This window comes from Nylanderia fulva, unplaced genomic scaffold, assembly GCF_048542155.1.
Source record: "Nylanderia fulva isolate GAGA-0341 unplaced genomic scaffold, ASM4854215v1 Scaffold7, whole genome shotgun sequence".
Classification (NCBI taxonomy): domain Eukaryota; kingdom Metazoa; phylum Arthropoda; class Insecta; order Hymenoptera; family Formicidae; genus Nylanderia; species Nylanderia fulva.
In genome coordinates, this window is record NW_028190807.1 from 533,389 (window position 1) to 556,718 (window position 23,330).

Genomic DNA, 23,330 nt, shown 5'->3' on the forward strand with positions numbered 1-23,330 from the left:
TCTTTATAACTAAACCTTAAAATTTTATTAAAGTAAACTCTACTTGAAATTAATTGGAGAATGTGGTTTTGTTAATATTTTATTTCCACAAGGCTTAGTTTGCGAAAAACCTTTTATTTTCAATCGCTTATAACTCGAAAATGATTGATGCCTCAATATTTTTGCCGAGGAAAAATGATCTCCAAATAACAAGATCTACGTACTTGTATATATTTTCGGTGTGACACCTTATGTTAGACACTCTGTATATATAATACAAACTCAAAAAATGTACTATCTCGGTATGATAAAACGCACGCACACGGATAAATATTAAATATACAATATGCGTATCTTTTCTTTTTTTTCAAGACACGCAAAGAATTGAGCGATTTTAAATAATTGCAAGATCTTTGATGTCGCAATAAAAAAATCGGCGCCGATTTTCTTCGCGCGAATATTAATCAAGTTATTATATGTTCAATGAGAGAGACAAATCGCTGACTACAACACACACATACACAAATGTATGCACGCGTCAACTCAAGAAACAGAGGCTCCCTTGTCTTCATCCGCGTCGCGCTCTTTTAACGCGATTTCTTGAGCTCAGTAGAGCCTCGTCTTTCTTATGAGCGACCGGCATGCTTTCGTCTACCTTTCGCAATCAAGTGCAATTTACGACAAACTCTCGACACTTCACCTCGCTACATCTGCATTTCTTCTCGCGGCTGTAAAGATGCTGAACGTGAAAGTCGCCGAAACGATTGCTAAAGATCATCTCCGGGTTAGATGCACGTGTATATCTTTTTCCTTCCTTTACAATTAGAAGAATAGCAAAAATTTGCTAGATAGAATTTCCGCAAGTGTTTTTAACTTGTGTTGTTTATAAATTGTAATCGTAAAAAAATAGTTTAGGAAAATCTCATTTGATTATTCAAGGAAAATTACGGATAATAGACGATTTTAGCCTGCGACTATGGAAGCTTTTAAAGTTTTGTCACTGATAATCGGGGTTCTTTCTCTATTTTTCAATCTCGCAAAGTGCACCGATAATATCCTCGACGGAGGACCGAATAATGGTTCGGTAGAGATGAATACATCAGGTGAGGGCGACGTAACGTCTACGTTCCTAAATTTGGATAAAAACAAAACGAACGAAAATCGACGTTACTGGTACGAGAATCTGGACGACGATAGGATGCTGAAAAGTAAGACCGATATTCTGTCCCATCTCCTGAAGATGCACATAGATCGCTTGCGCAACGAAACCAATCAGGTAGACCTAGAGATAGGATAGACGTATGTATATAGCTCTCCTTTTTTCTTTAAATAAGACGCATTTCAAAGCATTAAAAAAAAAGATACGAAGAAGATTTTGGTTTGTCTAATCGAGCGATCCCCGATTTCAATTCCTCATCGCGAATCTCTTCCCGATCGTCCGAACGGTTTTGTCTGAATCGCGTGGAATCAGGTGGAACTGGTGTTCCTGGTGGACGCGTCCGGCTCGATCGGCGCGGAAAATTTCCGCAGCGAGCTGAATTTCGTGACGAAGCTCCTCTCGGACTTCACCGTGGACGAGGCGACAACGAGGGTCGCGGTGATCACCTTCGGCGGTCGGGGCAATGTTTACCGTAACATCGATCAGATCTCACGCCACGGACCGAACGATCACAAGTGCTATTTGCTGAACAAGCAGTTCGGCAATATCACTTACAGCGGCGGAGGAACTTATACACGAGGCGCTCTCCTCGAGGCGCTGGTAAGTTCGCATTTTCTCTTAGAATTTAGCCTGAAATTCATGGTAATCGTAAGACAATACGGTGAAAATTTCGTACAAATTTTTCCTTTTTTTTTAAATATAATTAGCTGCTCCTTTCTCTATCTATAATACGTTTACTTGTTAATTTATCCGGATAAATTAAAAAGGGATTATCGAGGGAAAGTAGCCCTTTCTTGTTCTCCATATGTAGGAGATAGATTGGAGAACGTAGTGCAACTATACAGGGAGAATTTTCTCTTAGAATTTAGCCTGAAATTCATAGTAATTGTGGGACAATATGGTATTCAAGGAATTTTATTAGAGTTTCTCTGATTAATATTAATATTTATTATAATAAAAAATATTAATATCTATCACAATAAGATATAAAATGTTTGATTAATTTCACTAAAATATATAGTGAAATTTCAATAATTTTAGAACACTTAAAAATATATTAAAAACGTATGTTTTAAGTGTTTCAAATAGAATATAGATGCTAAAAAAGTGATAAACATATCAAATATTTTATATAAATTTAACAATGCAGCATAATATTTTTAATCCAGCTGAATCATTCATGATAATTTTCGGTTTATTATCAAACATGATAAAATACGCAGTGAATTTTGCGGTAAAATATAACGAAAAATTCTCTCCACATAATCTTATTGTACTGTCAAACTGGGAAAAAATATCATCGAAGCGATGAGACAATGATATACCTAATAATAAATTACTGCTACTTCCTAATTATAATAATATACAAAAAAAATAAATAAAAATTATTAGCTGCTAGTTTGTTTTTTCTTGTTCGATTTCAAGACGATCCTCGAGAAAGGTCGCGAAACGGCGAACAAGGTGGTGTTTCTGATCACCGATGGCTTCAGCAACGGCGGCGATCCGCGACCCGCTGCCAATTTGCTGAAGAACACAGGTGCGACCGTGTTCACGTTCGGCATTCGTACGGGAAATGTAGAAGAGCTGCGAGACATCGCCAGCCCACCCGGGTACACGCATAGCTATTTCCTTGACAGTTTCGCCGAGTTCGAGGCTCTGGCGCGACGCGCCTTGCATCGCGGTGCGCATCTCGTATCGTATAATTAAACGTTCTTTCAAAATTATGCATATATTTATGTAACGTTTTATTGTATACAGATGATTGTCCCTAAGTTATCTGTAAAATCTGCGTTAATGGCAGATTCCTAGGATCATTTGGAAACGATTTTTCCTCAGCAAAAATATCAAGGCACCAATAATTTTCGAGTTATAATTCGATTGAAAATAAAGGGTTTTTCGCAAACTAAAACCTTGTCGAAATAAAATATTAACAAAATCATATTCTTCAATTAATTTCAAGTAGAGTTTACTTTGATAGAATCTTAATTTAAAGCTAATTATAAAAGCTAATTATGGTGGAAATAAAATAAAAATTTTCTTGGCTAGTTTCGGTCGAATTTAATATATCATTCCTATTTCTAATTATAAAAGATGCATGGTGGTAAAAATTGAGAACATGTAAGCAATAATGATGGCCTCGTTTTGATATTTCCGCTGAGAAAAAATTGTCTCCAAATGATCCCAGGAATCTGCCATTAACAGGTTTACCAATAGTTCTGGGATATCCTGTATACATACTTAAAATATCAAAGATTCAGTTTGAAGTTTGAAAATATAAAGATCAATTTTAAAAGTTGAATATATTTAAAAATATAATTAGAGATTGAAATATTTATAATATATAGATGTAAAAAAATACACACAGAGAGAATTTTCTTTTAGAATTTACCCTGAAAATCATGGAACAATATAATATTGGAAGAATTTTATAAGAGTTTCTCTGATTAATATTTACCACATAATATAAAATTAATCAAACGTATTTTATATCTTATTATTATGGTAATATTAATATTTTTTATTGTGGTAAATATTAATCAGAGAAACTCTAATAAAATTCTTCCAATACAATATATTGTCCCATAATTACCATGATTTTCAGGCCAAATTCTAAGAGAAAATTCTCTTTGTATATTATATGTATTAAAAATCTACCTAACAAATTTAATTAAAATAATTAGATCTGAAGACCGGCCAGTACGTGCCCGTGACTCTATCTACTGATTGCAATGGTCTTTGTTCGGCTGTCAATCGAACCTGCTGCGACGATTTGGCGACCTGCACCTGCGGCACTACAACCGGGCATTACGCCTGCATCTGCCCGTCCGGTTACTTCGGTTCTGGTCTGAAAGGTTTCTGCCAACGTAGGTGAAAGAGGAAGGACGCGTTCTAAATTTAGTATTTTTTGTCATTTATATTCGACATACTTTTCGAATTATCACATATTTAATTACTCTTTTATAAATTTAACATTTTAGCTTCGATCCTCTTTGCCTTTTCCAAATTTTCTCTCTTTTGTGTGTCCTCGTGACAGCTTGTCCGAACGGGACGTACGCTTCTGGAAACGCTTCCGGGGATTCCACCGCTGTTTGCGTACCCTGCCCGGACGCGAATCACGTTACAATCAAGGTTCCGGCGACCTCGATACTCGATTGCGTGTGCGCCTCCGGATTCACCACGGACGGTTATAAGTGCGAGGGTAATATCGTGTTTATATATATATATATATATATATATATATATATATATATTGTTATAATGTTCGATAAACCTAGAGTCGTTATCCCACATTATCGCTGATAGATCGACAGATTAAATAATTTTGATAAAAATAAATTAAATAAAAATATTTAAAAATATTAATATAAAATAAATTTATTATGTATCTACATATTAATATTTTTATATTAAATAAATTAAATAACATAAATTAAATAAAAATTATATACTCCAAATTATACGTATACGAACGTACCTTCGAATGAGCTACTTTGTAAATGAGATATAGGGACTAGTTCAATAACAAAGTTGAAATTTTTTTTTCGGATTTCAAATGAGACCTTTGCCTGCCGCGAGTCTCGGTATATTTCCCGGAATGAAAGTTATGTCTTTGAAAGGGGCAGGATAATTTACAATGCACGAGCCGTACTTCTCCAGACGAAACTCCGGTTTCGATGCGAGCCAACCGTACTGCACGATATTACAATACAAATTACATATAGATATGTGTAAAAAATATATATAATATTTAAATATAATTAATTAAATTGAAAATATATTAAATAATAAATAAAATAAAATGAATTTTAATATTAAATTAATATAATATAATAAATAAAAAAGAATGAATAAAAAATATATATATAATTATTTTAGAATATTTCTGGTATACATTCTTTGCGTAATACAATTAATTCAATATACTTCGCCGCTGGTTGTGATTGGAATTGGCAAGCAAGTTCTTTCTTTTTCAATAGCCACATCATCCTTGATTTTAACAATTTTCTCTTTATGCAATTTAATCAATTCTTGTTGTAAGTTTCTTCAAAATATTTTAGTTCAATATTAGTATTTAATTAGTATAAAATATTGGACATTTGCATTATTTTTTTAAATAAACACACTCGTATTCTTTCAATAACAGTTCGTATTTGGAGAACCATTTCATCTGTGTCAATCGTGATTTCTTCAAGTCCTCAGTCAAATTTCGATACACCGCGACGAAATCCCGAACATTCTGACCACGTGTATCCATGAAATGTCTAATTTGATAAATTTGATAAAAAAAAATCCTGAAAGCTGTAAGGCTCTTCGCGTCTTTGCAATTGATAAACAGATCCGATTAAAAAGAAAGATTTTTTGCAGTTGTCAACACAAATGATAACGTGAAATTATTCGCAAACATTACACAGAAAAGCAGTGTAGCAAAAAATATAAAAATTAGATTAGAACAAAACCAATTTTTGTATCACGTACTTACACTCACATAATTATTCCCTTTCCTTTTCACATTTATAGACAACATAAATAAATTTAAAATATAGAATAACACTTTTTTATATAATTTTGTTGCTGAAATTTTTTTTTAAATTATTGCCTTCCAATTTTTATATATTTGTATAATGTGTATATATCTCATATATACACATAATATAAATAGATGTACTTTTCAGCTATAACATGCTCGAAGCTAAGAGTCCCCGAAAATGGCTATCTGGTAAAGGCGAGCGCCTGCAGCAACGTGGTGCATGCGGCATGTGGTGTAAGATGCAGAATCGGCTTTCACCTTACAGGGGACAGCATTCGACTTTGCGGGAAAGACGGTTCTTGGTCTGGCAACGAGCCGCAATGTTTGCGTAAAGTGTTTCATAAATAATTTTTTAAAGTGCGAGAGATTTGGAGACTTTAACGCCGAGTTCGACACGTCGAGGAGTTAAGGGAAGAATTGTCAAAAAAATCATCTGTTATAAAAGAGATCTCTTTTAGCGAACTCTTAATCGCACATGAAGATACACAGACAGAATTTTCTCCTAGAATTTATCCTGAAAATTATGGTAATCGGGAGATAATATGATATTGGAAGAATTTTATAAGAGTTTCTCTATCTATCACAATAAGATATAAAAAATGTTCGATTAATTTTATTATGTATATATTAATATTTTTTATTGTGGTAAATATATTAATTAGATAAACTCTCACATAAAATTCATCCAACACCATATTGTGCCACGATTACTATAATTTTCAGGGTAAATTCTAAGAGAAAATTCTGTCTGTGTATATTCATGCGTGTACAATTAAGAATTTGCTAAAAGAGATCTCTTATAAAAGATTAAATATTTACCACATAAAAAATATTAATATAAATTAATAATATGTTCTGAGAGAAAATGTAAATTCTGAGAGAAAATGTTCTCCGCGTACAAAAGTCTCTTTATCTTCCATTTGAAAAATAGTAATACACCAAAATTATTTACTAAAATATGATTTTGCAGTGAAAACCTGTCCAGCTCTACGCGCACCCGTACATGGCCGCATGAAATGCGAACACGATGAGAATTATCAGCATCAGTTCGAGGAGAACTCTACCGTTTATCCGATCGACACGCGTTGTCAGTTCAGATGCGACCTAGGTTATCAGCTTCGCGGCAGCAAAGTGCGCAACTGTCTACCCTTGTCCCGGTGGGACGGTCTGAAGGTCACTTGCAAGGGTAAAACACAATGTTTCGACATTAATTTTTCATTAATTATAACGTAAGATGTACTGATGATATTGAGGAAAGTCATATTGTATTTTCTGCAGCCGTGGAATGCGAACCTCTGCCGCGAATCGCGAACGGAAGCATCATCCCGGAAATCTGTACCGGCACAGCGAAGGTATCCTTTGCTACCAAATGCATGATCATCTGTGACAGGGGTTTCGTCCTGGAAGGACCCTCCAGTAGATCGTGTAGCGGACGTACAGGGATCTGGTCCCAACGTCACAACGTTAATAGATGCATTGGTTCGTCGACTTGACACAAATAAAGATTAAACATTATTTTATCGTAAAACAGACATTTTTAATTATGTCTTCTATTTTTTGCAATTAAAAATTATCCTGAGGATTAAATTTTAATACTTAAAATTCATTTAAATGTTTGCCGTTTTGTAAGAAATTGCGATTTGTGCGCAGACAAGATGCCGCCCTCGTTAAAGTGCCCGACCGACATCGTCGCGGAAACCACGATGGGTCGAAATTACGCTTACGTGAATTGGACGGTGCCCGAAGTGACGGATAACGCGGACGACTCGCCTACTTTGTGGACGAAACCACATGTCGTTTTACCGTGGAAGGTGAAAATCGGTACGCACATCGTCGTGTACGTAGCGCAAGATGCAAGCGGCAATAAGGCCAGATGTAAATTTAAGGTCAGAGTCCTTGGTAAGTTATATTTGTAGAAATATATATATATATTTGCATAGAGAAAATTTTTTTTTAAGGATTTACCCTAAAAGTCATGGTAATCGTGGGACAATATTTGAAAGAATTTTATGAGTTTCTCTAATTAATATTTATCACAATAAAAATATTAATATCTATCACAATAAGATATAAAATATGTTCGATTAATTTTTACTATATGTATATATTAATATTTTTGTGATAAATATTTTATATAATCAGAGAAATTCTTATAAAATTCTTCCAATACCACCATATTGTCCCAAGATTATCATAATTTTCAGGGTAAATTCTAAGAGAAAATTCTCTCCATGTACAAGGGAGAAAAAGAAAGAAAGAGAGAAGTTATAAAATTGAAATATCTAGATATATGTATAAGAGATACGTGTAGAAATAGCTATTTTAAAATGATTGTAGATAGAGAACCGCCCACGATCGAGAATTGCATTGATCCACCGACTTTCTACACGGATCTCGATAATGGTCTCGATAATGTCACGTGGGACGAGCCCGTCTTCTATGATAATTCGAGGACCTCGGTGAGAGTTAATCAAAGTCATCAACTTGGCGAGGGTACTTTTCCGATCGGACGAACGAGAGTCTTCTATAATGCTACCGACAAGTACGGCAATCGAGCGAATTGCATATTGAATATTACAGTAGAAGGTATACTCTTATTTCAAAAAATTGACGACTATATTCGACACATATTATGTAAAATGTCTTGAATCTGTGCGAATGTGTGTTGTGTCCTTTAAATAATATAGATTGTCTGACCAATTTGAAGTCGATTTTTTCTTAACGAAAATGTTATTATTTTTTGCAAGTTTCTAATTTTTTTTTATTATATTTTTATAATTAAGCTTGAAATTAAAATTCTATCAACTCTACCTGACATTAATTAATCGATATAATTTTGTTAATTTTTTAATCAATTTTTTTTATTTAACTAAAATATAGTTTCCGAAAACCTTTCCCTTTTCAACTGTTTTTAACTCGAAAGAGCATATATAATTTTTCTTACAGATATATGCAAAAATTTAACAGCACCCGTGAATGGACGATTAAATTGTTCTTCGACAGATGATCGCAAAATGCAATGCGTTATAACTTGCGAAAATGGCTACGATTTTGCACTTGAGCCAATAAATTTCAACGTTGTCAATGACGAGCTGTTGTTAAAATGCAATTCTAGCGATCATACATGGGAGAACAATTATCTACCGGAATGTTCAGGTATATTTACGCTACATATTTATCAAAAATATTGATTATTATTCTAATTGAATTACAATGATATAATGATGATATTATATAAAATTATATGATTTCGTTTATTAATAGAAGCACAAATATTAAAGACGATATCTAAGGAAGGAACAGTGATATTGCAGGGCAATGAAAGTTCAATGTGCGACAATAAAACTGCTCTTCGCAAAGTGAGAATTTATATCTATATATAATATAATATATAAAATAATAAATTAATTTACAAATATATAAAGAAATAATTTTTGTACGTTATTGTTTCTTTTAGTTGAATGATAATATTGCTGACAGTTTAAAATCGAAAATGTTGGATATCTGTGGTAACGATATCGAATGCAATTTTGAGATCAATTTTAATCCTGAATGCGAAGACGATCTTTCGACATCAAAGAGGTTCGAGGACAATTTAATAAGAAGACGAAGATTCACGCACAATCATGAATCTGCGATTATTTTCAAAAATACTAAAATGCTCGAGAGATTGAAACGTGCAACTAAACTGAATTCCAACACCAATAAAGATAAAAGCAAAGAAAGACCTAAGCAAAGAAGAGAGAGGATAGAAATTAAATTTAAATTTATAGGTAAAAGCTAAATTTTACTCGAGCTCGATCCGTTATTTAAATAATATCACAAAATTGTTTCTAGGCAGAATAATCGAAGAAAATTTTGAAAATCCTAAACAAGGAGTGCAAAAGTTGAGAGAAAAGATCGACGCGATGCAGCATTTGGGAAAATTAAATCTGTTCAACAATAGAACTAATCAGGAAATCGCGAAGTTAGCCTTAAATCTGCATCTCGTATTCAAGGAACCTCAAGATCTCTGCAATGCCGGAAGTGTGTTGAAGAAACACAGTTGCGGTAAATACATATGTGTATTTTTTCTAATATTATTAATTTGATAATAATAATTAATATATTATTAATATTAATTTTATTATTATAATATTAATATTATTATTAATTTTAAATAATTAATATAATAATTAGTATAATAATTATTATTGTTTAATATATTAATTTATATAAAAATTTCTCTATATATATGCTGTGTACGCATGGTATATTTTTATATTTTTCAGTAAAATGTCCCGCGGGTACTTTTTATAATATCTCAACTAGAATTTGCCAACCGTGTCCTTTTGGACAATATCAGAATGCGACTGCTTCTCTAAAGTGCATATCATGTCCGGAGCGTACTTTCACGAAGAAGATGCACATGAAATCGTTGAAAGATTGCATTCGTAAGACTTTAGTCAGATATTATATCGGTCTGATATATTATTTTATACATGAAGAGAATTTTCTTTTAGAATTTACATTGAAAATCATGGTAATCGTAGGACAATATAGAAGAATTTTATAAGAGTTTCTCTAATTAATATTTACCACAAGAAAAAATATTAATATGTATATAATAAATTTTATTATGTATATAGTAAAATTAATCGAACATATTTTATATCTTATTGTGGTAAAAATATTAATTAAAGAAATTCTTATAAAATTCTTCCAATATCATATTGTCCCATTATTACCATGATTTTCAGGGTAAATTTGAAGAGAAAATCCTCATTTTTTGTACAGCTATGTGCCGACCAGGATATTATTCCCGGCATAAACGCTATCACGGATCGCGATTAGCTACAGAGCCCTGTTTCGTGTGCGATATCGGTTTCTATCAGCCAAGTTATGGACAGACTCAATGTTTACCGTGTCCGTTCAACAGAACAACAGAAAAACGCGGTTCCGTAAATATCAACGATTGCTTGATACACGATAAGGAAATCGACGATTGTCGAACGGATCCGTGTTTAAACGGTGGACGATGCGTCGTTCAAGACGAAGACGATTTCGTCTGCGAATGTCAGGAATATTATGTAGGTAAGATGTGATGGTTGTTTAATCGTAAAGTAATAAGTCAAAAATATATATTATTAGACGCTAAGCAATTTTCATCTCTTTCTTTCTCTAAATTTTAATTTATACTTTCTTCATTTCGTTATATAAATATAGATTATGATTATGCGTACATATTTTGTCGCGAATTAATTTCTTTTCAGGATCGAAATGCAAAGAGTTCAAGGATCCGTGCAATTCCTCGCCGTGTTTAAACGAGGGAACGTGTAAGATGCAACAACGTCCCGATAATTCCGTGACATACGGATGCACATGCAAAAGCAGTTACACTGGCGCCAATTGCGAGGTAAAACGAGAATGCAATAAAAGATGACGAGATCTGAATAAAGAAAATAAAATAAAAAAAATATTTATATATTTGCCCTTTCTCTCTTGCAGATTTATGTAGACGAATGTTCCACGAATCCTTGCCAGAACGGCGGAAAATGCGCGAGTACCGAGAGCGATTTCGCCTGCGAGTGCAAGGACGGATTCGAAGGTACATCCGTCCTCGCTAATATAACATTGACAACGACAATTTTCCCGTTTCGGTTGTTCCGTTGTATCGTTTAGGTCAGTTTTGCGAAATTCCGATGGATCACTGCGAGCTTACGCCCTGCGAGGAGGAATCCGCGTGTCGCACCGTCAACGGAACTTGGCGATGCTTCTGCAAACCCGGATTCCTGGGTCGCCACTGCAATCTGTTGCCCTGCGACTGGTTACCCTGTCACGCGAACGCGATTTGCGTGAACGTCAGGAAAGAAAACGCAACGCGAGAGAGTTATAGGTACACTAATCTGCTAATTTCGCGAGTATACAAAATTATAATTTTATTTTTAGATTTATTCATTTTTCCAAAACCCAATTTTGCCCTTTATATTACAATATTAAATGATTTTGACGTCGAATAATGTTTGCTACCTATTGGAATTTTGTCCTTTATTTTTTATTTACCGTTAAAGCTATAAGAATAATCCAAGTAGCAAACTGACGTCATTAAACGTCAAATGATTTTGACGTCAAAATGACGTACGTTTGCCACCTGGAACGTAGACTTCTGATAGTCGCGGAATTTTTTTTGCTCGTCGATTTCCACTTTGGTCGCGAACTGATTTGAAAACATGTTGAAACGAAGCCCTAAAATTTTCAAGATTTATCCTTTATTTTCTCTCTCAGAAAATATATGGTCACCGTAATTATATATTATGTGCGATCGTGGCGCAGAAAATGGTGTTCCTAAATGTTTGTTCATCTGTCATTATAAAAAGATAATTTTATATTCATATATGTGATGTAGCAATTGATCCTAGGTGCGAATGTCCTGACGGATACATTGGAAAGGACTGCGCGACCAGGATAAATTACTGCGAGAGCTCTCCTTGCTTAAACAATGGAAATTGTATTAATCAAATACTCAATTACACTTGTGATTGTCCGGTGCTTTTCGCAGGACGCAACTGCGAAATTGGCAAGTTGAGATTTCAATATCGCAAACATTTTTGAATATTACGAAAATATTTCATTCATTAAAAAGGCTCATCTAATTTGTGTTATATAATATACATCTCTTATTATATATCATAATATAATAATTGATATCTTAATGACCGTAGAATTATCATCCGATTACGCGATGCACTTTACAAAGTCCAGCACGACGGACTACGTCATTGTGAAAGGACCCCCAAAGGATCTTTCTGAGGTAGATCGAAAAAATGGGAAATTAAAATTATTAAGCTATTAATTATAAACTCATTGATTGCAGTTGTCTGTTTGTCTGTGGCTACAATCAATGGACACTTTTAATTACGGTACAGTGTTATCGTACGCGACGACGTTCGACGATAATGCTTTTACATTGACGGATTATAACGGGTAATTATATGTTCTTTGTATATATATTTTATTGAAGAGATATAAAAAAATAGTTGTAAAAAAATTTCTCTATTTTTTATAATCTAAAATATTCTGGTACAATTTATTCGATTGCGAGCAAACTCTCTGCGTTCTTGCACAGATTCGTATTGTATATTAATGGGAAAAGAGTCGTGACCGATATTAAAGTCAACGATGGTTACTGGCACTTCCTGTGTATTACTTGGGAAAGTGGATATGGTACATGGCGCGTATTTGTCGACGGAATTCTTGAGGACAACGGTATTCGTTTAGCTCAGGGAACCATCGTGCCTGGTAAAACAATACAAATAAATGTTAACTATGCGTGCGACACGAAAATAATATATTTTATAAGGGTGAAACATATAGAATCGAAAAAAAATATCACGGCAGAAAGAGTTTTTTATATATATATTATAATTTTTGGAGACTGAGTTTCTTAAAAAATTTACCGAATGATTTTATTTTACTTTTTCCATAATTATTTTAATTATTTGATTGAATCATGTTGTAGAGAATCATCTCTTAAACATGTGTAGAGCAACAAACACGAATTATATGATTGCGATTATTCTGTCTAGCCAATGGATCCCTCGTCATTGGACAGGAGCAGGATCATCTGGAAGGTGGTTTTTCCGAATCGGAAGCGTTTTTGGGAAAACTCAGTTTGCTAGAGATGTGGGATATCGTTTTAGATGAGAAGAACATTACAACGCTATGGAACAGTTGCGAGAAAAATCACGGGAACGTCATAGCCTGGGCACACATGCAGCAATATATTCACGGCGACATAAAAGTAATTATACACAGAAAGAATTCTCTCTTAGAGTTTACTCTGAAAATCGTAGTAATCGTGGGACAATATGGTATTGGAAGAAGAGTTCATTTCTAATTAATATTTACCACAATAAAAATATTATCTATTACAATAAGATATATGAAAATATGTTCGATTAATTTTACTATATGCATAGTAAAATTTACCATGTATATACACATTAATATTTTTTATTTTTTTTTAATATTTACTCTCTATGTACATATTATAATATAATATTAATTCTGATTAATATTTACCACAATAAAAAATATTAATATGTACATAGCAAATATTAATAAAAAATAAAAATATTAATAAACATATATTAATATATACATAGTAAATTTTACTATGTACGTAGTAAAATTAATCGAACATATTTTTATACCTTGTGATAGATATTAATATTTTTATTGTAATAAATATTAATCAGAGAAGCTCTTATAAAATTCTTCCAATACTACACGTTGTCTCATGATTTTCAGGATAAATCCTAAGAGAAAATTCTCTCTGTGTACAAGCAAGTTATAAGCTCTGTGTAAAAATCATCAATCTTAGCATAGAAGATAGACCGTAATAAGCGATGATCTCATCATAATACTACCCTTCAGATCTTAGCAAGCCCATTTTGTCGCGGATGTCCCTTACCCATAGCACCGTTTAAAGGTAACATTAACGTAAGCGAGGACCTCTCGGAGGTAACGTATTATTGCGACAGCGGATACGTGATTCGGTTCGATGGCGAGGAACGTCGGTCCTTCAGTAGAAAATGTCTCAAACACAGTCAGTGGGAGGGACACGACACGCCAATTTGTACAAGTAAGTCTAAATGAAGAGGATGAATTATTACATTAATTTAATGACAGGGAAGTCCAGCAGACTCAATGAAAAAATTCCCTGACTTTTTAAGATTTTTCAAAACCAGAAATTAATTTTTTTCCTGATTTTTTAATATTATTTTTTCCAAATATATTATTTGCATATATCTATATGATAAATCAATTAAATGTTAAATCATGAAATCCTTGAGATATTTTTGTCTACAATGAAAAGGTTTGAAAGTTAAAACAAAAATTTAAATCAATTATACAATCTGCATTATGTACGATAATCGAAACAAACATGTCACTATAAAAACTACTTAAATAATCACCTTTTTTATTTATATTATATCAAATTTTTTAGTTTTGTCTCTATCAAACACATTGAAATAAAATAACACGACGATGAAAATATAAATTAACGAACGCGCTGTAAATGAATCAATTTTTAACAACACAGAAAATTAGCGTGCTGGCAGTCAAGGAAAAATTTATATTTATTTAATAAAAAATTTCAATTATTGAGAAAAATGTAGAATAATGTGAAAAATCCAGATAAATAGTAAAATTTCCTGACTTTTCCCTAACAATTCGAGATTTATAAAATTCCCTGACCACTAGACACCCTGAATGACAATTATAATTGATGACAATTCGATCGTGTGAAAAAATTGAAGCTTCTCATTCACGTTCAAGAAATAAGATGCGGCTTTCCCGGATACTTTCCACGAGGAAACATTCAGGGCAGATCGTATTTATTCGGGGACGAGATACACTATTCTTGCGATTCTGGCTACGAACTTCGTGGGAATCCTCATAGAATTTGCAATTCCGATGGAAAGTGGACCGGGTTACCTCCGATCTGTCTAGGTAATGTCCTGATTGTTCGAAATAAAATATATCTTTGTTAAACATACATTATAATATCCTTATTCAGTTGTTTTCCCCATGGCAAAATAAAAAAAATTAAAATATCTTAAAATTAGGAGCTATTTAGAAGATTTTTATTTTTTCGTTGAAATAAAATTCCTGATATTTTCGATACAAGAGAGAATCAATTACTTCAAACGTGATTAATATATCTATTCTTTTTTCACCAAATTTTTTTTATTTTTAAAGCTTATATAATATATACTAATTATTATATATTTTATTTCGAACATTAATTGTCAACATTTTTTACTCTGCTCGATAGGAATGACGTGCAAAAATTTGCTAGCCCCGGAAAATGGAGATATAGAATACATATTGGAAGAGAATGAAAGAGATGATATTACGATATTACAGGTGTGCACACTTTATACTTTGCGAAAGAGCTGTGCCGTGATTTATTCATGTTTAATTTTATTTCAGGCCGGTCAACAATTGGAATTCAAATGCAATCCCGGATACCGTTTAATAGGCGAGAGATACCTAACTTGTTTGGAGACCGGAGTTTGGGATTACGAGAGACCGTCCTGTATACTTTACGGATGTGCTCCGCCGAAAAAGTGCGTTTCAAACATATATGTTTTTTTTTTTTTTTTTTATTTTTTTTTATTGTGCGATTCGTCCTTTTTTAAAAATTAAAAAAAAATAATAAAAATTTTAAAGAAAAATATCGTGCATGATAAAAAAAAATGTTTGCTTAACGGAACATCTTAAAACTGCTTAACGTTCCCCGAACACGTAGAATAAAGCACGGCTACGTCGTCTTCGCGAATTCTGACACGTCGTCGAACCGGACTTCCGGTCCCGAGGAGAAAACGATCGACGGTCTCACCAAAAGAACGTATTATTACGACGATGTCGTTGGATTCTCTTGCCATCACGGCTACAAATTTCCCGGAAATCGCGGTCTGGAGCTGACGGGATTCAAGCTGCGATGTTCCATCAACGGCAGTTGGATCGGTTTCGTTCCCGATTGCGTTCCCCGCGTATGTCCTTGGCCGGATCGCGTGGAAAACGCGAGACTCTTCCTCAGGAAAGGAGACAATCTCACGATCGAGATTCCCGTGGAGGAAGACGCGACGTTCGAATCTTTGATCGTTGATCGTTCAAGAGACGAGGATGAAATGGCGGAAGAAATCTCGCCGGGAATATTCGTTTCCGGCGCGGAAATCGTCGTCGTCTGTGATCCGGGATACGAAATGATCGGGGATGATATGAAAAGGTGCATCAACGAAACTTGGTCTTCGACTACGACCTGCGCTTTACGCAACTGTTCCGTGAGGGACCACCCAATTTTTCAGATTTTCAAAAAATTGGAGAACGAGAACGACGTGACGTCGCTCGAGTTCGATAACAAAAAATGGCACGACAATGTCACGAGCACGTATAAACAGTTTGACGTTTTCGTCGAGGGAAGGGCTTACGGGCAACATATAATCTTAGCGTGTCGAAATGACACGCTGATGAACCTGGATAAGCTGATTAGCAATGAGACGGTCTCGAATATCACGTGGACGTGCAACAAAATCGGAAGGTGGACGGTTTCAAATTTATCGCTGAACGAAGCTGAACTCGAACAGCTCTTTAACGACTCAACGTATGTCTGCGACAAATCGTGTGCACCCCCGGAGGTAATTTCTCTTTTGAGCACAAATTTCTCGAAACATTATGATTAGTTATAAAATATTAAAAATATACACGGAAAATTTTTTTTCTTAGAATTTACCATGAAAATCATGGTAATCGTGGGACAATATGGTATTGGAAGAATTTTATAAGATGAGTTTATCTGATTAATATTTATACCACAATAAAAAAATATTAATACTATATGTACATAAAAATTAATCGAACATATTTTATATTTTATTGTGGTAGATATATTAATATTTTTTATTGTGGTAAATATTAATTAGAGAGAGAGAGAGGAAAACTCATAAAATTCTTCCAAATATTGTCCTACGATTCCTACCATAATTTTCAGGATAAATTTTAAGAGAAAATTCTGTGTATAATAAGATTCAAGAGATTTAGATTAAAATATAAAATAAAATATTGCGTATAAAAGTCTCGAATAATTCTAAATTTTTAATTCTAAATTATATTAATTCTAATCAATATTTCTTTTTAGATACCAAAATATGGATATATAGATAATATTAATAATACAGATGATATCAAAGATCGGATGGCGATCAACAATATCCTCATGTTCAAATGCCGTCATGGTTATATTCTCGAAGGTGACGAACGATCTGTTTGTTTATCGAACGCCACGTGGTCCTCTTTACCCTCTTGCAAACGTATGTTAAGCAATATATTTTCTCTTAACGTTGAAAATATCTCTAAATCCTTATACATATATTAAATTAATATATTCATTATATTCATTATAAATGAATAATATATTAATTATATATTAACATTTGTAGCTGTAGCATGCGGAGAGCCGCCAATCTTAGCCAATGCGATACTCAAGCGAGATATTAGCGAGAGGACTCAGAATTTTACTTTTGGTAACATGATTTCTTATCAGTGCGTCCCGGGCTATCGTACATTCGGGCAGACGACTTTGAGATGTTTGGGAAGCGGAAAGTGGTCCAGAATAAATGGCAAATGTTCGAGTGAGTGTATAAATAATTTTAAAGTAGTTTTAAATTTATCTATCAGCAAAGTCAATTTCAAAAAATCTATTTATATCTACTTGCAGAAATATCATGTGGCAAACCGCAGATCCAGAATGGAGTCATGCTGCATGGACGTTCGTATCTATTTCAAGATCAATTGACATACGTGTGTCCTAATGATAAAAAACGGGGAGTAATAACTTGTCAAGCCGATGGAAGATGGAACGAATCGCCGAAATGTAACGGAAATTAAAGCACATTCTCATAAAATGATATCTTAAGACGTTTGTTTTGTTCGGTTCAGTAAAAGAACATTTCGCTTTTAATAACAACACACATGTTTTTATTTCTTTCTGACTTCTTGTATCAAGATTCACGAATGTGATATAGAAAACGTAATCACGCAGTCTTATCACGAAATAAATAACTGAGTTTGAATTTCCAGAATAGTACGTACAGATATGCGGTAATACCTTATCTAAATATTATTTATGCACAATTTTCTCGTATGGTTAATTTCAATATATCGTACTCCTCTCTCGAGAATACATTTATATTTTTATCATGTTTAATTGTAAAAGTTGGTGTATATCGATACAAATAATTCTCATCTCAAAAATTGGCATTGGTTGGAACTCGCATATTTGTGTACAATAGTTGATCAATACTGGCCACGACAGATATTACACGAGTTCATTGTACATTTTGTTCGTGTTTCACGCTTCAATAATAAAAGAACAAGAATTTAATAACATGTAGCTGTTGGACAAAATATCTCTTATACATAAATTTGACATAAATTACGTTTCGTATAAATATCATTTGGACATATTGTACAAACATATCTGCATATTACTATTTGAGGAAGAACAATAAAGATAAATATATGTGAAAATAATTTTTTTTTGTATAAATGTTGTATATACCTAACGAATTGATGTCATATAAATAAAGCACCTTCAGCAAAATAGGTACATTCTTAGCATGGCTACATCAGAGAGAGAGAAATCAGATTACTATAACAATATGTCTCTCGAAATTATTGTAAGATATAAACATACTGTTTGACAAAAGTTTCATTGTTCATTATTGTTTGCTTCATCCTAATTTTTGTTTTAAGATAATTTATCTTCTATATTATTTAATAGAACTTAAATATCTTAGCATAAAAGACAGTCATTTTGACAGTCAAAGATAATTTCGACAGAATAAGGCTATACAAATTGTGTATTATGTAGACATATATAGACATATGGCTACATAAATAAATACATATTCTAAATGCTGTAAACAATTCCTCTGCAAATTAAAAAGACAATATTTAGCCATACTAACTTAATTGCTTGTCTAAATCGAAGACCATAATACTTCAGAGCTCCGTCTTTGAGTTACTGTTGGAGTATTTAGGTTTGAGCTCCTCGATTCGTTTAATAAAGTCTGTCTTTTCTATACAACCATCACACACCTCTTCCCAGTCATTCAGAATCTTTTTCAAATCGCGCACTTTGAGCTTTTTCAGGTCCACCGTGTTGAGATCAATTTGTTTCTCTATAATAAAAATATCAATATTACTATAATAAAAATATCAACATTACACGAATGCATCTTGCATTTGTGATAAAAATTACAACAGAGTTTGTGAAAATTATACATACCAAATCTCAGATCGCATATTTGAGCATCTTTCTTCTTCAGCTTCTCGCATATCTTGTTTGCAGGCATAGACCATGATAATGGTTTACTTAGCTCACTTAAAATACCAGTGGCAGATTCTTCCAATCCACCCAAATAATAACACTGGGGAAACATAATGGACATAATTTGAATTTGAATGAGTCAACAGAAGTAATATAATAATTGCTTTAATTTCATCTGTAAAGATGTTATTTTACTTACAAATCTATTTTCTTTTGATTTGGTGTTTTTACAGAATTCTCGAAACTTTGCTTCAATCTGCTTAGTATCACTTTTAATGTCTGCTGTTAATGTGTGACTAAATTTATCCACAACAGCGACACACACTATAAAATAGCATAGACATAAGGAAAACTACAAAAAAGTTTATATAAATTTAAATACAAAGACCAAGAAATACTTACCTTCGCAATCACCTTCTTTCAATGCTGTAATAGCACACACAATTCCAAGAAAAATGGAAAATATTAGTGATACTGAAGCGTTCATTTCTCTTTCGTTTCACGTTTTCTGTTAAAGATATAATATTATCAACTAAAAATAATCATAATTACATCATAATTACATACATTTGCAAAAAATAGATATTTACAATTTTAATATACTGTTCTATTAATTGATATATGTAAAATGATGTCTATATAAATAAACACTCCAATAAAATGTATTGCAAAAAAAAAGGACACGATATCAGTCAGAGCATTCTTTAAAATATTGCACATTTTTATTAGCTATTTATCAAATATTATCTCGACGTCTTTTATTCGTTCATTAGAAACTTATTTTAACTCACAAGAGTTTTATATGAGATATTATTAGTATGCGATAATTATCGATAAAACAATAGCGTGCACAAGCGAGGAAATGATAAAATATTGTAGAAAAAATGAAATTCTCAAATTATCGCGGGATCGTACATTAGGTTATTCGCGGAATAAGCATCATTACATACCGTTACGATCGATGTAATAATCAACGTATCGTCGATACAAAGTCTTCGTCGTTCGATAAATCAGCGAGCAGCAACCACTTTAATTCATGCGTTTGATTTTTTAACGAAATCTCCGTGAATTACAACTGCCGTTTATTCCGCGCACGACTTTATACACGTTGGCTTCTGTCAAAAACCCGGACTCCCAGCTGGCGCACGTTGATTGGTCGTGACGTCGCGATGACTCATAAACACTGAGCTGTACCTATACTGGCTTGCATTCGAAAATCTAATCGCCGAAAAATGACGTTCGATTCGACCAATCGAAAGCGAAGATTCCTTTATTCTGATTGGTTAATCGAAAACTATTCAACAACTATAGAATTAATTTTAATAATATATTTTTAACTTTTGCGAAAAAATTATATATATAATAATTTATAATAATAATTTAATATATATAATTTAATATTAAATATATAATAATTATATATATATATATATATAATTATGTATATAATTATAATTATATATAATTTTTATTAAAATGTAACTTAATATAATATAATTTATATAATTTATAGCTATATCAATTATATTAATTAATATTATTAATATTAATCATATAATTTTGATAAAAAGATTAGAGATGAGAGAAAAATAAAAAAAGAAAGAACGATCTGTCATTTGCTCGGCGCACGCGTTCTGGTATGTCACGTGATCGGAGAAGTAACAGTTGACAACTCTCTCAGATGATTCTCTAGTTTCAGACAATATGGCGGTAAGCAAGAGAGGCAGAGAGGCGAGATCTAACCCCAATCCCGAGAAATCTTCGAAGAGAGGTAACAGAAGTTGGATAGAATATTGTTTGCAATTATGGCAGCAGATCGTTTCCTTGCTGACCGATCCGAAGAGACTGTCGCTGCTAATCAAGTTCTTCATCCTCGTCGAGATAGTTTTGAACATATTGGTTGTCGCAAATGTGCCATACACCGAGATCGATTGGCGTGCCTACATGCAGGAGGTCGAGGGATTCCTGAACGGCACCACGGATTACTCCAAGTTGCGAGGTGACACCGGACCCTTGGTTTATCCTGCCGGTTTCGTCTACATCTTCTCCGGGCTCTATTACGTGACCTCGCGGGGCACCGATCTAAAGACAGCCCAGTACATCTACGTGGTCGTTTACGCGATCATGTTGACGCTCGTCCTGAAGATTTACGCCAGGACTAGGAAAGTACCGCCCTACGTGCTGATTCTCATGTGCTGCACCTCTTATAGGATACACTCGATATTTGTCCTGAGGCTCTTCAACGATCCTATAGCGATGCTACTGCTATTTGCGAGCGTCAACGCCTTCCTGGACGATCGCTGGTACCTGGGTAGCGTATTGTACAGCCTCGCCGTGTCTGTCAAGATGAATATACTGCTGTTTGCCCCAGCGCTTCTTGTCGCCTATCTGTGCATCCTAGGATTATGTAAAACACTGATACATTTAAGTATCTGTGCATCTGTACAGTTGATTCTTGGGCTTCCATTTCTACTGGAGAATCCAATCGCATATATAAAGAGTGCCTTTAATTTGGGGAGGATCTTTGAGTTTAAGTGGACCGTAAACTGGAGGTTTCTGCCGGAAGAGGTATTTGTTCATCCGTACTTTCATCATTTCTTATTATTTCTACATGTGTTAACGTTGCTGTACTGCCTGCGCATTTGGATCGTGTACATGGAATCATATGCAAAATTGAAAGATGTAGAGAAAAACTTAAAGTCTCAGGTTCCTGAGAAGATAGATTATATGTGTGTCGTGAGCCAATTGTTTGTCTATCCTCTCTTTATGTCGAACTTTATCGGCATTATGTTCAGCAGATCGCTGCATTATCAATTCTATGTATGGTACTATCATACATTACCATACCTTGCGTGGTGTACTGAGTATAAGACTGTTGTTCGATTGACTGTCCTGGGTGTGATTGAATTGTGTTGGAACGTATATCCAAGTACGATATTCAGTAGCACAGCGTTGCACATATGCCATATAATTCTATTATATGGTAGTCTTAAAACTAAATCGGATAATACGATAAAAAAATAAATAAACATATCGGGTATTATGTTTTCCTTTTGATTGTCTTCCTATAGTGTTGCGTATGAAATGTATAAAATAAGAATGTCCTAAGATAACATTTCCCATCAAAGTTTCGATTTGATCACATCCATATTTTATATACGTGTTTATGAGAATATATTTATTTATCTGACATTCATCTCGAAATTTGTATAGAATTATTTAGTATTATATCTAATATTAAATAATGTGTGAGAATATATGAATGTATACGTAATGTATATCTTTTATACAGTTTGTAATTGAATAAATTTAAGATAACGTTGCATTGATATATATGAATGTTTATTAGTAATTTTGTGTGATATTAATCTATTTAAAATAGTACCATATGATATGTATTTTATTTTTTTCTTTTATAAATATTTCGTTGCAATTTATATTTCCTATCCAGAATGATATTTGCAGATAAAATCAGGAACTAACTAAGATATAAGTACAAGTTAAAAATTTAAACAAAGTACAAAAAATACTAGTCGATTTTCAATGAATCAGAGGCAAATAAATGAGCAAAATTGATATAAATATAACGTTATTTTTTGCAATCGCAAAATATACTTATCTCTGAAATCTTAATTTAATCTCCAATTGTGTGAATCTATTTAAGTTTTATTTTAATTTGTATAATTTTTATTAAGTGGTATTTATTAATAAATTAAGAAACAATAAAAATTTCATGTCGAGTTAAACTGTAAACATCAATACGCGCATTGTTTAAAAACTCGCGC

At 33.2% G+C, this 23,330-nt stretch overlaps 4 protein-coding genes and 1 non-coding gene across 8 annotated transcripts; 3 read left to right on the top strand and 2 right to left on the bottom strand.

The window, feature by feature from the left end:
- The first annotated feature begins 530 nt into the window (after positions 1 to 530).
- Positions 531 to 18,921, top strand: LOC114945078 (sushi, von Willebrand factor type A, EGF and pentraxin domain-containing protein 1). 2 transcript variants are annotated; one of them, XM_029321155.2, is made up of 32 exons: positions 531 to 1,255; positions 1,451 to 1,738; positions 2,564 to 2,819; positions 3,820 to 4,002; positions 4,173 to 4,337; positions 5,812 to 5,994; positions 6,637 to 6,852; positions 6,945 to 7,145; positions 7,317 to 7,565; positions 8,004 to 8,252; positions 8,613 to 8,822; positions 8,931 to 9,025; positions 9,124 to 9,439; positions 9,504 to 9,716; positions 9,938 to 10,099; positions 10,443 to 10,739; positions 10,919 to 11,061; positions 11,154 to 11,253; positions 11,328 to 11,541; positions 12,065 to 12,222; positions 12,368 to 12,456; positions 12,520 to 12,629; positions 12,772 to 12,944; positions 13,232 to 13,446; positions 14,082 to 14,289; positions 14,988 to 15,161; positions 15,487 to 15,578; positions 15,645 to 15,781; positions 15,964 to 16,852; positions 17,353 to 17,524; positions 17,654 to 17,845; positions 17,932 to 18,921. In XM_029321155.2, exons 1-32 carry the CDS (start codon positions 956 to 958, stop codon positions 18,099 to 18,101), a joined length of 6,819 nt encoding a protein of 2,272 aa, XP_029176988.1. In that variant the 5' UTR covers positions 531 to 955; the 3' UTR covers positions 18,102 to 18,921. The 2 variants fall into 2 exon arrangements, with proteins under 2 accessions (XP_029176988.1, XP_029176989.1); XM_029321156.2 differs by lacking the exon at positions 4,173 to 4,337.
- Positions 4,596 to 5,466, bottom strand: LOC114945081 (uncharacterized). Its single transcript, XM_029321158.1, has 3 exons — positions 5,263 to 5,466; positions 5,063 to 5,180; positions 4,596 to 4,828 (listed from the first exon to the last, which is right to left on the bottom strand). The coding sequence occupies exons 1-3, from the start codon at positions 5,391 to 5,393 to the stop codon at positions 4,688 to 4,690; spliced, it is 390 nt and encodes a 129-aa protein (XP_029176991.1). The 5' UTR covers positions 5,394 to 5,466; the 3' UTR covers positions 4,596 to 4,687.
- On the bottom strand, positions 18,163 to 20,700 carry Manf (mesencephalic astrocyte-derived neurotrophic factor). Of its 2 annotated transcripts, none has more exons than XM_029321157.2 (5): positions 20,496 to 20,700; positions 19,948 to 20,053; positions 19,745 to 19,869; positions 19,504 to 19,645; positions 18,163 to 19,396 (listed from the first exon to the last, which is right to left on the bottom strand). In XM_029321157.2, exons 2-5 carry the CDS (start codon positions 20,030 to 20,032, stop codon positions 19,218 to 19,220), a joined length of 531 nt encoding a protein of 176 aa, XP_029176990.1. In that variant the 5' UTR covers positions 20,033 to 20,053; positions 20,496 to 20,700; the 3' UTR covers positions 18,163 to 19,217. The 2 variants fall into 2 exon arrangements, with proteins under 2 accessions (XP_029176990.1, XP_085344817.1); XM_085488691.1 differs by having other exon boundaries at positions 19,948 to 20,077.
- A 525-nt stretch (positions 20,701 to 21,225) lies between these two features.
- Alg3 (Alg3, alpha-1,3- mannosyltransferase) lies at positions 21,226 to 22,874 on the top strand. Of its 2 annotated transcripts, XM_085488506.1 has the most exons (2): positions 21,235 to 21,316; positions 21,431 to 22,874. In XM_085488506.1, exons 1-2 carry the CDS (start codon positions 21,250 to 21,252, stop codon positions 22,567 to 22,569), a joined length of 1,206 nt encoding a protein of 401 aa, XP_085344632.1. In that variant the 5' UTR covers positions 21,235 to 21,249; the 3' UTR covers positions 22,570 to 22,874. The 2 variants fall into 2 exon arrangements, with proteins under 2 accessions (XP_029177019.1, XP_085344632.1); XM_029321186.2 differs by having other exon boundaries at positions 21,226 to 22,874.
- Positions 22,641 to 22,742, top strand: LOC114945131 (small nucleolar RNA snR87). The gene has a single exon (XR_003822344.1). It is a non-coding gene; the product is annotated as a small nucleolar RNA snR87 (small nucleolar RNA).
- Positions 22,875 to 23,330: the final 456 nt, after the last annotated feature.